Below are 15,225 nucleotides of genomic sequence, written 5' to 3'. Positions count from 1 at the left end.
CCTGCCTTGAAGACACATAGCTTCACGGAAAACATCGGATTTCCACACATGAAGTACTCAAACTTGCTCCATGTTGATTCTACTCGAAATCAACAGAAATCACGATAAAAAAAAATAAAATTCGAATCATTTCCCGAGAATAATGAAATTAATAACTACCCATGTAATTCAACACCTCTCCAAAATTCTAACATGCTTGCCACAGAAATTAAATTCCATTCACGCCCCACTTTTTTCTTTCATTTCTTCATATAGTTTATTCAACCCTATATTTATCCTTTTTTTTTTTTTTTTTTTTTTTTTTTTTACCTTACTTATGTGGTCAAAACGTCACTCATGTCGAATAAAACATTTATTCTACTTTTCGAAAATTGAAATTAATACCGACTGAACCTTTGACTCTTCCGAAACTTTTTTTTTTTTTTTTAAATCATTTATTACACTGTTTGAATCTTATTTCTTTCTCCCTATTTTATTATTACTATTTAATTAATTAAAAACACATTTTTTCTTTTATTAATCCTTCTTTCCATAGACCCCACAAGCAAGATTCCACCTCCCCATTCTGCGAAAAAAAAATACATGTCACAGAGTAACCTTATTGTTCATGTCTCGTGGGTGTGTGTTTGTGTGCATGCATTTCTTAACATACCTTTATTCATGTGTCGTCGGTTGTTCCTCTGGTTTTCATTGTCTCTTGGAGGGGAGCTGGCCTGTTGGATGAAGAATTCACTCCAAGACGATGAAATGGTTTTATAGTTTTTATTCACCTTCCAAAGGTCGACACAGAATGGAGGTGAACCTTGCTTGTTTGATGATACACGTCAGCGTCCTCCCCAGCCCAGGGGGGGGGGACAGCTGAAAAGCCGTCTGTCTTATTCAACACCCGAAAACCAAACTGCCAAGAAAGAATCAGCTAACCTCATCACATGATACCACGTCATCTGGTCAGCTGACCCTTCTTTTGCAAACGTGTCCACTGTCCACGTTATTCACCTCTCTCTCTCTCTCTCTCTCTCCCTCTCCCTCTCTCTTTCTCTATTCTCTAATAGAGACACACAGAGAGAAAATAGAAAGAGTAAGAAAGCCAGAGAGGGGGGGAGAGATGCTCTTTAACATTACTTATATTTTATAATTTAAGTATCTCTATAAAACGCTCCTCTCTCAGCACTTTCGTCTACTACACTTAATGGAATTTTAATAACTAAATACGCATAATTAACCCATTACCGACTATAGTCCTTTTTAGGACAAAAAGATAATTAACCATAATGCAACAACATTTATAATTTTCAGAAACATCTATAATTAGTCCTAAAGTTTAACACGCCTTTCAGATTTCAGAAACCTAATGTATTATTTTTTTTTTCATGGAAATGGCTTCAGACAAGATATGAAACCGCTTGATGTAAAGAGGTTAAAAATAGTAAATCAAAATCAAAAAATGTTAGCTGGAATAGATTCTGATCCTAAAAACAGCAATTCTTCCCTCTTTGTCAGGCGCATCGCTCCTGGAATGCGAGGACTAAAGGACAAAATAAGTAAAGCAAGATTTATGCAGCTGCCGAAAATAAATCGAAGATCCACTTTCTACTCCCCTTAAATTATAATGTGGGGTCGAGTTAGTAAGAAACCATCGAGTCTCAAACCAGAAATATTGACAACACTGATGCCTCAGTTCTGGAGGTTAAATAAACCTTTATATATATATATATATATATATATATATATATATATATATATATATATATATATATAATGGAAGCTCTAATTATACGATAAAGTCGAGTCAATCTGTGAAAGTTTTTCAAAATGTTCAAAATTTGACATTGTATTCAAAAAGGTGATTATTGTAGGCTATATTAATTTTAAAAAAATGTTCACTGAGAAACGGTTCTAGAGGTCAAATATTTAAAGATCTTATCCATCTAATAATGATATAATAATAATTTCTCAATTATTTTTTTTTCAATTGCCAGAGAAAGCGAAAAGGGACTGATAGAAAGAGATGCGGTGAGAGAGGGAAATATAAGTGAGAAGGGGAGAGAGGAGGAGGATAGATAAAAAGAGGGATGATAGAGATTGGGAAACAGATTGGATGAGAGAGACAGCTGGGTGAGACTGAGAGAGAGAAAGAGAGAAAAAGATTTAAAAGAATTGTTACATACATTCGCTTTTTTAAATCCCTTTGTCTTGTTATGAATGACCCCACCGGGTAACACCGAATAGCTGTGCTAATAATTTTATAAAATTTGAATATTGAATAAACACAAAAGTCAAGTATTTATTTTCCCACACCTCATGCTAGCCAAATTTTGATATCAGTATTATTTAAACTATTTGGACTAATGTTCTCAACTTGAGTGTCAATTTTCACATTGTCTGCAGAGACCCATGGTATAATAATAAAGAACAAAGTAAAATTCAGTTCTATCTTACAATCTCCTGGAGGTTGAAGATTCAAGCTTCAGTGTTCTGACTAAACGAGAGCATGCTACCCCCAAAGGTTAAATTTGGAATTCCATGCAGATTCCTGGGTTCGACAAAAAGATTTGCGAGTTTGACAAGATCTAAATGAAGTATGTCAGAAGCTACATCAACTTCAACGTTGTGAGAATAACAATCAAGATGAGAACAGTAGTTCATTTAATGCAAATAATACAAATTATTAATCCTCATCTCAAAAATTCAGAAATATATTTGCTTGTAGAATTTATATTTGTTTCAAATATCTCTTCAGTAAAACATAAAATAAATGTATTTTTATTTTATTTTTTATGAAAAGAATTAGTAAAAATGTAAAGTAATATACAATTATTGAGTTAATTTATTAGATATGAAAGTTAAATACTTCATGAGATAAGTTTATTAAAATAATGGTCTACGATTTGGATAGAAACAAACTCCAGTTTTTAATTTTCCAAATCAATTCCCCAACTCAAATTTTGTTAAGAGCATATTTACTTGTTTGTGTCAACTAATGTGGATTGGTTCATTAAAATACAGATGTTAAAAAGTTTTGTTATTTTTTGATTTTGTTTGTTTGTTTGTTTGTTTTTTTTTTGCGTTATCGTTTGTTTGTTACTTTTTTTATTTATTTCATAAAAACTTGAAGAAAGGGATAGAAAAAAACGTCTTATTAAACTTTTCTTATTACTTCTGGTGACTTAAATGTCACTATTTTTTTCACCTGATTACTTTCCGTTGAAAAAAAAAAAATAAACCCTCAGGAATTCCTGCTTGACTTTTTTTTCCTGTGAAACCAATTGCTTGGAGATGTTGGTTTTGAACATAATCTTGACTTTATTAGTCAACAAGTCTCAACTCATATTACCCAAGATGGCACTTGCGTTGCTTCCCATTGGATAATGTCCAATTGTACTCTCCAGGGAACAAGCGCTGTGATTGGCTGTTTTTCAAAACCAATCTTTATGCAATTAGTTTCCTTTTAATTAATTTTCTACAGCAGCCTCAGGTGTTATTACAAAGGAATGACGAAGGGTGGAGCCAGAAAATTAAAGAGGGGAAGTCAAACGAAAAAGTATTCATTGAAGGAGGGAAAAGACCTCAGGATATTATTGAGGATTTTATTTCATAGGCTTTAAAAAAACACACATGGCGATTTTCTTTTCTTTCCTTTTCGGAATTGGCAGAGGGAAGGGTTATTATTGAGGTAACATGTTGAGTGTTTCATTGATTCAAGAGTAATGGCCAACTATTAGTCGTACTGATATGGTACAAATAAAAAAGTAATCTTGAATTTTACCAGTGGAGAAATGTGCCCTTAAGTTGGTCTCAAAAGTATTCTATTAACTTTTTCATAAATGCAAACTACTTAATATTAATGTTAATATTATTTATTAGCTGTATATCCTATTCTGTGAATAGGTACTATCTGATCAGGTTGTCTGAAGATACCAGCTTTCTGAACTAAAATGAACCAAACCTTTGTTATTTTTATATTTTACTTGTGCAAAACACAATTATGTTCTGCAAAGCCAAAAACATTTTTATTTCTACTAAACAACCAAACCAACCCCCATGAATAAATATTTAAATAGCTTAAAACATAGAATCTTTTACCAGAATGACTGAAACTGAAGAGTTGATATGTCGTAAAACAAATCAAAACCAAACACACTGAATAAATATTCAAAGATATAAAGAACGTGAAACATAAGGACTTTTACTAAAATAACTAAATTTGGCATTAAATAATCTGAAAAGGGTTGATATGCCGTAAAAGAACACAAATATTGTTTAATATAACCTGCCTATTTGACATAATCATTATGATATTTGTTAATAGAGAGAGAGAGAGGGGGTTAATACTCATTCGACTCATACCAAAGACTAAAACAAATACGATTTTATGCTCCTTTGTTAAACACTCAGCATCAATGGAAAGGTGTGTCGCCCTCCCTTATATCAATATAAATGAAAATGTAAAATTTGGTTCAGTCTCGGTTACAATCGATCCATTTATTTATTTGGTTCCAATCATTAAAAAAAATATTTATATACACATGTGCATGTATGTATCGTATATATTAGTGATGGGACGATTTCAAAATTTTTCATGATTCCAATGCAATTACCGATTCCAATTCCTAAAATTTTTTAAATAGTTACAATAACAAATACTCTATTATCAATCTTCTTTTTTGTGTGTGTGTGTGGGGGGGGAGGTATGTTTAGATATACATATAAGAATACTGAATTTAATTTTCAGGGAGTCTTTATCTAATTGTAAGTGTGGATTTCATTTTCTTCTAAATTTGAGAAACTCCTTAATCTACATTTTCCACTTGTGTCCAAAGTGAAAAATATAAAAAATTATCGGTCCCCCGACAAAGGCGGGGTTGGACCTAATAATAATAGTAATTCACTTCTGTTCGCACTACTTTAAATAAACATGCCTTGGATTTTTTTTTTAATTTTGCACAAACATTAGTCATGGTTAAAGTAAATTTTTCACTCGCATGCTCGGCTTGTTTAAAAAAAAAAGCTGATGACGGGACATCTACAGTGTCAAGCCAGTGAAAAAAAATGTTCAAAGCATTTTAAATCTAATGAGCAAATATCTGAGTGACGGCATCTAGCAAATATGTATGAAAATATTTACTAAAAGAATAAACAAGTGAACTCTAAAAAATAAATCGGATGCAAAGAGTCAGTTCTAAATCTGTGAATGTAATTTATAACCTGCACTTACTCTTACTGCTATTTTGTAAATGAACAAGTGTTAATAATAGTTTGTTTGATTTTTTTTTTTTTTTTTTTTTTTTTTTTTTCAGAAAAAAAAAGTGAAAGAATCGATTTTGGAATCGAAAATTACGTTAAAAATGTTCCCTTTCCAATTAATCGTCTTAACACTAATATATATGTAACTAGCAGGGCACAAAGCATTGCTCGGTCGTAAAATACGCTTAAATATGACATTTTGATTAATGCAGATTTCATATTTATTATTATATTAAACCCAATAATGATTTAAAAAAAAAGAAAAAAAAAACACTGACTCATGCGCCACCACCGAGAATCGAAACCCAAATGATTTATTTTTTCCTCTGCCTTAAATGCCTGAGCTGTAAAGCCATGTTTTCTTTAAGGCTAAATTTAAAACATGAACCAATATAAAGTTTTGCATTGGTTGAAATACCTTATATATGAAGTTTTATATCTGTAGACCAAAAACTCTAGTAGGAGTTTGGTAGGCAAAACTTTTAAACAAATATATATACGTATACAAATATATATATGGAAAGAGTTTTGTGTTTACTATAACCTTATCTGCAAGTATAAATCATGTAGAATATCTGTATTAATATAATTACATGTAATAATTAAATAAAGATGATCATCTCATAAGAAAACCGAAAAAACTAATAGGGAATTAATTAAAATGAATGTTTAAAAGAATATACAAATTAGCTAAATCATTTTCAGATGAATTCAATACGACGACCCATATATAAGAAAGTTGTATTTTCTTAAATAAATAGAAAAAAAAAGGGTTTTAATATTAATACTAATACACAAAAATAAACAGATTTATAGGCGTAGTGATTATAATTACGTACAAAAATCAATTATCTGCATTGATCAGAAGTGATGGTTGGAATTTAAATATGACCAAAAATGAACAAAATAATTTTTTTAAATATATTTTTTTAACGGAGTAGAAATAACTGTTACAAGTTTTTGTGAGATTTACATCCGGGTAACAATGGTCAGATGACTATTTGTTATAGATTTTATCTTTCTTTTCAAAATTTTTTAACTTAAAATATATGCATTTGATGAGAACTCACATAATTTGTTTGAAATGAAAAAGAAAGTGAAACTACAGCACCAACATTACCGGGTTTAACCGACTTCCTCCAAAGGAGGAAGTTTCATGGGAGTATGACATTCAGAATTGCTCTTCAGTCGCATATATATCCCTATTAGACGAGATAAAGATGTTAGATTTTTGCAGCTCTTGTACAGAGGAGTTATCGTCCTCTTACATACAGCGCCTGGTATTCTCTGGAATTGATCAGGCTTAATATTGCGTAACTACGGTGATCTAATGAGAACCCATGCGTGAACGTGATTATGCTGTGTATAAAATTGAGGCCAGTTTTTATGTATATACAATTCCCTCAAAATAGCACTTTGGATAGAACAAAAATAAATTGCTCCAATCATAAAGTATTTTTTCTCTTCAAACCTAGAATAGAACAGCTACTACATATTGATTTTTTTTGCAAAAGACTGTTATTCAAGCCTGAGTTTGGAACACGGAAGATTTTGTTTAAATAATACTTTCAGGTTCAATAGAAATCTGTACAAAAATAGTCATTAAACAAAAAAAAATCTTTTATAGCCATTTTTTTTATTCCAAATTTGAAAATTTAAATTTTTAACTGGATGTTCAGACGTATGTGTGTGAAATATAAGGAGAGAGAGAGAGAGCAAACGAAAAAAATTTCCTTTTCCTTTTTTTTTTGTTAATGTTGTCTACTGAAATAACTTCAACATTTTTTTTTGTTTTTGAACAAGAGAGAATCTATTTTAATGAAGGTGTTGGAATTTTAAGCAAGGGGCTTTGATCAATGAAACGTTTTGGACTGAGGAAGAATGGACTCCAACGAATGGTAACCGAGATCTATCCCAATCAAACTCGGTCTTAAGTCTCCCACTGCAAGAAACATTAGCTAGCAGTCGGTTATTTCTGACCAAGTTAGATGGGAATACCCGCACGAATGACAGTGGTCTGCTCACATCACATCACACTACCCCTCTTTTTTCCGTACCTTCATTATCTGTTATATATCTCTTTGTCTGTTTATATGTCTGTTCCACCTTTTCGTGTAAACTCCTGGACCGATCTGGTTGCATTTTATCATAGACCTTAGATATAAAATGCAGCTAACTTAGTATGATATCCGTTTAATGCATAGTTGGAATTAGTCACCAAAATACCACATTTATTCTAGTTTGCATAAGACACTGATTAATGTAAGTTTTGCGCATTTATAACGGACTAAGATATCTAGAACTTCGTTTGAAATTATCACTATGACAACAGATTATTTTCATTGTTTTGATTCTCGAGTATATATCCGACACAGATACAGTTAATCAACTGAGAACCATATCACTCTATATAAAAGCATATAAGATATCAATGGATACACACTCGAGAGTCAAGACAATGAATAGAATATCCTGGCCCTAATTATCACATTAATTAATTAAACACTGATAAATCATTCATATCGGTCACATTTAATTGCGCAATGACTCGCAAAAAGATGCGAACAAAGAGAGAGGGAGTAACTTTACTTTTAAGGGCATGACTTAATTATCGATTCATTGGATCATCTTAAAAATGTATCTTGCCTTACCCAAGTTTCTGTCACGATTTTCCATTTGCAACCGACTCTCTCTCTCTATCCGGTCTTATATAATTTATATGTAATTTATATGGAATTCCTTTCCCACGAATCCTAGTTTATTTTCAAGCAGGTGGATTTAATAATCATCATATTATAGCAAGTCAGACAAATTCCGCCATCTTAAATGAATTCAAAAAGAAATCCTACACGTAAAAAAAATCACAAAAATCAACCGCTGGTGTTTTTTTGTTTTTTCTTTGTGTCGTCAGAAATGATAATTATAGTTTCTATATGGAAAATTAAATTACTTTTTTAATTCTATGATTTTATGAACACTGGCGAAGCATATATTTTTCTATTTTTGACGAAAGTTGTATAGTAGTATATTTAATTACTTCCAACCTCGTAGAATATATCAGACGAAAAATGCAGATTAAATTCTTTTAAAAGCCAGGATTTAATAAATAAATCTCTTGGTGTTCCTCTGTTATTAAGTGAAACTCTATTACGCCTTGCAAGTCTTAGGGGCGCATAAAGATGGACACTTGAAAAGATGCGGAACAGCAAGATTTCAAGTAGTTTCTCTGTTGACTCAAAGCAATAATGCGCGTTCTATGAAAAGGGCGCACAGCAGGGAACTCAACAAGAGGAAACAATTTATGGCTACCACGTTTCTGTTAATGCCTGGCGTTGGCAGTAAAATGGAGCAAGTTTATATTGCGTGCTAGTTGCATGGTTTAATCATAATGTGAAGAGTAGTTATTAAAACACTTTGGAATTATCACTTTTTGATCAGATAAACAGTCGATAACATAAGGTGTAATGTTTGTGTAGTTATATCGAGAGAAATATCTGAATTATAAGTTTGTTATTTGCGCCATGTCAATGTTCATGCCTTCACGTGTAGATTAGTGCATCTATTTTATTATTAGAGCCATTTTGCTTTACGAGTGTATATGTGTGCACGGATCAAAGTATAGTACTTGTTTTGTACTCTGTCAGGGGTTGGGGAATCCTTTTAGGCGAAATCAATGTTAGTTTTTTTACTCAATTCAGAATGCCTCCTTCTGGTAGCTGGATTTCGCTTAATGTGGTAAATAACGAAATAATAGATTTTGAATCCGACATGTCATGGAACCGTTGTTTCGTTAAAAATTACTTATGTTTTCTGTAGACAAATACCATCTTTAAAAAAAACAGCCAATAATTTAATACTTGTCTGTGCAAAATAATGTTATCCTTTAAGAAGTTAAGATTTATTGGAAATCTGTTTGTTAGTAAACAAGCAGGTCGAGCACTGTAAATGCGGTGGACTAATTACTATATAAATCAGCATATAAATAAAAGTTAGCCCACCATATAGACCTACTTTCGTGCTCAATAGCTTTGGTAAAAAAAAGTATAAACGGAAATTTTAATTATTAAAAATAATAAACCGTTAGAATAGCCATGCAATGCAATATTTGTTTTTTTAATTCAAGCGATATACACTCTCGTCAGGATAAAGACTTATTTTCATCCTTTTTAAAAAATGTGTTTTTGTTGTTTTAATTCGTGTTTGTGGTGTTAAAACGAAAGGGGGTGAACGTTTCAGTCAACAACTTGCGCATGGCAATGTCAAATAGAGTAGAAATTGTTTTAGAAGTGTTGCCCATCTTTTCTTGCTCTGTCACGAGAGAATAGTTAGACACAAGGTCAGTTTTTTATGCGGGAACATCCAACTCGCCAAAAATAGGAATTCTGAATTAGAAAAAAAAATTGCATCAGTTTAAAAGGATTTCTCCACTGAATAAAGACAGAAAAGACTAAACGAAGCGTCATAACAGATACTACACTTTGATTCTAGCCGAAAGATCAAGAATAGGAAATTTAAATTATAAAAACTAATAAACCTGTAGAAAAGCGATACAATGTATTTATTTCTTTTTTCCTTTTTTAAATATCAAAATTTTCAAAACGTTAAGTTTGCTATCTTTAATTAGTCTAAACTACACACTGACATGACAATTTTTCTTAGTCTTACTATATCTATGCAGGATTATGACTAATTGAAAGCAGGTGTCTTGTTTGTGACACCGTCACTAAAAGATTAATCTATGCCAGGGGTTGCTTGCATAGTTTCACACCGTCAGTATCTGCAACAAAAAGATGACATTCTCATATCATGAATGCATAAGTTTCGTCATTGTAACAATGCAATTTGCAATCTCTCCTGATCCATTTGGGGTGGGGGACTAAAAAAGAATAAGAAGCATTACTTTTGAAACGTCCCCCGTACATAACTTTGTTCAGCTCGTGATTTCTTGCGCATGCGTTGTTAGAAAACAAAATTCTATCTTTTATCGGTATTTTTTCTTTGTTCCTTTTCATAAATTGTTCGGCTAGGTATTTTTTTGAATCGTCATTCATAAAGCCTGAAGTTTTCATTCTTACACTCAGACCTAAAACTACAGCCATTTAACTGTGGTGACATTTTGTAAGACACATATTTCTGTATCATCGTTATTATTATTAGTTTTGCAGTTTTAATATTTAATACTCTATATTTTCATGGGAAACAAGATACGCTGCTTACTCTTATACGTTTTTTGTAAGACACATTTTCATTAGATAATGCACACAATTTTTCAGTAATTTTTATTTGCTTGACCAATCACTGCGTTTGTTAATCTCTATCACCAGGATGACCAATCAAAATAACTGATGCATTTTTTTTTGCATACATTATCCAAATAGAATTAAACCGTAATCCAATCAAGTTTCATTACTTAAACAAACAACATTAGGTAACCTCAAAAATAAAATCGGAAGATGCTAAAATGCTTAGTCAATGAAATCGTTGCAGTCGACAATTGGCAAGCAGTATTTTTGTTTATTTTTACGGTCCTTTTTGTTTATTAAAATGGTGAAAGTACAGAATAGCTAAAGAAACCCCTCTCCCCATGTTTCTAAATCATGTTAATATTTCAGTATGATTAGTAAACTGTGAAAGTACATTTTTTTCATTGAAATTACCATACGATGAGCGAGTTCGATTATAATTGTTTTTTCCTTTAATTTTTAACTTTTTACTAATGCATTAAAGATTGGCCATCGTTTTCAGTAAAAAAGGTATCGAGTTATCGTTAGACACCTTAAAGATTAGTCAGCGTTTTTGCGAGAAAAAGATCATGAAGCTTTTGTTTGGTATTTTCTAGTGGTCGACGCAACCTGCCCGACATAGGCCGACGATAACACCGTTCATATTTTGGATATCTACGTTTATACTTATCCGTTATTCTTGTAATTGAGATTATCAAATGCAGCGATTGGTGAAATAAACAAGAGTTATGGGAATTATCCGATGAAAACTCGTCTTACAAAGAAACATACTTTTATATTTTGCTATGCCTTGATCCCATTACCAATCAGTTTTCTTTTTTTTTTTTTTTAGAAAATAGTTTAAACAATAGTATACGTTTTCTGTATCAACAATAAATGAGTAAACAAAAATACAAGATATAAACAATTACATTTTCTCTATAAATGGCATGTTTTTATGTAAATCGCGCCAGACAAGGCGTGAAGCAACTTAATGCAAGCAGCTGACAAGAAAGATGATTATCACAGGAGATTCCTATTGGCTTAGTCTTGAAAAGACTGAGGTTGTATACAGGAAGAAAACAGCAGGAAGATCGTTCCATAAGCTAGCAATTATTCGAAAGAAGCTACTGGAAAAGGAAGCTGCATTACAATGAGGTATCAAAACAGCGAATCGATGGAGACCACTAGATCAACGAGTGTAACGAGTTGGAACAAAGGAAGCAAAGAATAAATCGGGCAGTTCTGTTCGTGAATAAAATATAAAATTCAATTTTCTCTTTAAATGACTTTCTCTTCTCTTTATCCATTTTGGATGATGAGTGTTTAGTTTCTGACAAATTGTTACCCTTCACATTTAGTGAATTGATTATTGCCAAAAAAATGATACGTTTTCTGCTTCTTCAGAAAATGGAGAGAGAGAGAGATAGAGAGAGAGAATGAAGCCTTTATGAGTGTTGTCAAAAATCGCGAACAAGGTGCACATGATTCTGACCAAGAACTAGCAATAGAGAATCTCATGAATCTCAATCAGTGTCAGATATTCTGAGAATTGTTACAGATGGTGTTGTCCTTAAAGCCCCTCGTGCAACCACCACTTCCTCATAGCCATCACCCACCTTCATTCTACCTCTTTTATAACTTGGTAGTGTTGATGAAAACCTGGTCGAGTTAACTCTGGCTATTAATGGAATCGAGTGTGAGATGCTACAGTACAATTGACATCTGGTGTATATATTTGGATGAAATGGAGGCCAAAAATACAATATGAATACGAATTTCAATTTTGGAATCAGTAAAGATTATTTATCAACACATTCCTAAGGGCCATGTTACAAAGTAATCATGTAGAATAAGAATTCTAAAACTACTTTTTAATCATGGAACGATTCTAATATTTTTCCTGATTTCGATACAGTTACTGATTTTGTTGTAAATTCCCGATTTCGGTTCTAAAATCGCTTAAAACGGTAGAATTTAATTTTTTGGGCGAGGTGATTAGCGGAAAGTTCTCATCTATTTTTTAATGTAAATATAATTTTCTGTTTAATTTGACACACTTAATATTTCCCGTTTAAATATTGTAACCAATATTTTGATAAACTCATTGTGAGATTTTCGTCTACATTTTTTATTTATGTCAACTTTTCTGATTTATCCATTCGTGCTATTTTTACATAGATTCATTATGAGTTTTTGTTTTACTCATAGTTTAAAATGAAATATCATTTTATCAGTAAAATCTGCCCGAACAGAACTTATAATTTTAAAGGGTTTACAGTGAATAAAGGTAATCAGAAGGAAAAGAAACTAATGAATTTAACGATATTATTGATAGAGCTTACTAAGAAGTGCATGGTATGTGTTTATTTAATCTTAGGTCGGCAAATTACATAGTCACAACAATAAACTACTGTTTCGGTCAAATAATGGTGACTTAATCTTCCGGTTTCATGGCAAAATAATCATCTGATGTCATCTGATTTAAACGTTTATATAATAAATATTTATGAAGTTCTACCTAGTATTGAGCACTTTTGAAAATATTGCCTTTTTTTAGTTTAGTTTATTTATACATTTAATTTGTTTAATGTACGTGTTTGTTTGTGTGCTTACCCACACATACACGCACACACACACATATATACAATGTAGGTGCGTATATATACGTGATATATAATATATATATATAAACACCTCCATTAAAAACTTAGATGATATATTTAATGCTTATGCCGCAAAAAATATATTGCATTTTATTTTTTTACATATATATATATATATATATATATATATATATATATATATATTATACACCTCTGTGATGCGTTATTTAATGCCGATGTTGCAAAAATGTTGTATTTTATTTGTATATATATATAATTTGTGTAGGTTTTTAAAACTTTTATCAGCCATTAATGTTCTAGTTCTTAGTTTCAACTTACCAATCCCACATTTTAATCTTCAATTTGAAACCATAATGGCGATTAGCTGAGTGCCACAACAAGTTTCCAAATACAAAACCAAACACATCCGTTTCACAATAAACAACATCGATGTAGCGTCTTTATATCGTGAATTTTCCCAGTAACTTTATACTTCCTTTCACTTATGTTACGTTTCATTAGAAAGCTCCGGGGCGATTTCACCCCATTTTAGAGAAACCCCGCCCACCATCTGTTGATATACGAGTTTGGCCAGTCTTTACATGCTATGTCGACAAAGGTTGACAAGTCGGCTTTATTTCAGAGTTTTCCTTCTTCTGGACTGATTGCCATCTAATGGTTCGACAATTTATTTGCCGTACTATGCCTCCCATAAGTGCATATAGGGAAGATATGGGTGTGTAGTTTTTTTAAGTGTCGTATTAAAAGTAATGAAAAAGTTCTACAACTTTCATAATATAGGTTAATCCTCCCCGTGTCCCCAAAAATGTCATGCATAAAATCGTTCATAAAATTCACTCTTTGCTGCAATTTAAAAATATTATTTGTAACATAGCGCATACGCAAATGCATACGAAATGTGCAATGACGTCACTGTAAGGAAAAAGACCATGAAAAGGAGGAAGAGCACGTCCAAGAGCACGTTAAAAATGACGTTCAAGAGTACAGGCATCAGAAAAACCGATCCTGTTGGAAACGTGGATGACGTCCGAGATCCCGTTGAAAACGTGGATGACATCTGAAATCCCGTTGGAAACGTGGATGACGTCCGAGATCCCATTGGAGACGTGGATGACGTCCGAGATCCCGTTGAAAACGTGGATGACGTCCGAGATCCCGTTGAAAACGTGGATGACGTCCGAGATCCCATTGGAGACGTGGATGACGTCCGAGATCCCGTTGAAAACGTGGATGACGTCCGAGATCCCGTTGAAAACGTGGATGACGTCCGAGATCCCGTAGGAGACGTGGATGACGTCCGAGATCCCGTAGGAGACGTGGATGACGTCCGAGATCCCGTAGGAGACGTGGATGACGTCCGAGATCCCGTAGGAGACGTGGATGACGTCCTAGATCCCGTAGGAGACGTGGATGACGTCCTAGATCCCGTAGGAGACGTGGATGACGTCCTAGATCCCGTAGGAGACGTGGATGACGTCCTAGATCCCGTAGGAGACGTGGATGACGTCCTAGATCCCGTAGGAGACGTGGATGACGTCCAAGATCCCGTAGGAGACGGAGATGACGTCCGAGATCCCGTAGGAGACGGAGATGACGTCTGAGGTCCCGTTGGAGACGGGGATGACGTCTGAAATCCCGTTGGAGACGATTAGCAAAGTTTCCCTACATTCATAAAATCGTTAATAAAATTCACAATCCTTTCTTCGATCCAATTATTTTATACAAAAGACATCAGTTTATGTCGACTTTTCCACCAAATACCAGTCACGTATCCCCAAATCTTTCATTTTTCACCATTAATAGGCATAATTATTTTTTGTTCACTGTTCATATATAAATATGAGATATGTCTGGTTAGTATGTGTTTCCCGCTAACACTCTTAAATTAAAATATTAAAAAAAAAAAAAATAAATTAAAATCTTATACCATTTCTATAAGTTTTGTCCGAAACTTTAATTTACAAACTATTTTTCGAAGCAAATTGGGTGTTTATTCAGATGTGTACTCGTTTAGGAAAACAAAAAGAAAAAAAATATAGTGTAAGTAAAAAATATAGTGTATGTAAAAAATATAGTGTATGTAAAAATATAGTGTATGTACTTGTCACCGTATGAAGATGTTATATTTCGAA

General features: G+C 32.7%; 1 protein-coding gene across 1 annotated transcript in view; it reads right to left on the bottom strand.

Moving 5' to 3' along the window:
- Positions 1 to 15,225, bottom strand: part of LOC145263111 (uncharacterized) — a 180,485-nt gene that overhangs the window by 146,736 nt on the left and 18,524 nt on the right. Inside the window, exon 2 of the mRNA XM_080120055.1 lies at positions 14,094 to 14,720. Coding sequence (XP_079976181.1) covers positions 14,094 to 14,720 — 627 coding nt within the window. The remainder of the gene's footprint in view (positions 1 to 14,093; positions 14,721 to 15,225) is intronic.

The sequence above is a fragment of the Euprymna scolopes genome, chromosome 3 (assembly GCF_053919585.1).
Source record: "Euprymna scolopes isolate OS-2025 chromosome 3, ASM5391958v1, whole genome shotgun sequence".
Taxonomy (NCBI): Eukaryota; Metazoa; Mollusca; class Cephalopoda; order Sepiida; family Sepiolidae; genus Euprymna; species Euprymna scolopes.
This window is presented reverse-complemented; position numbering and strand designations above follow the sequence as displayed.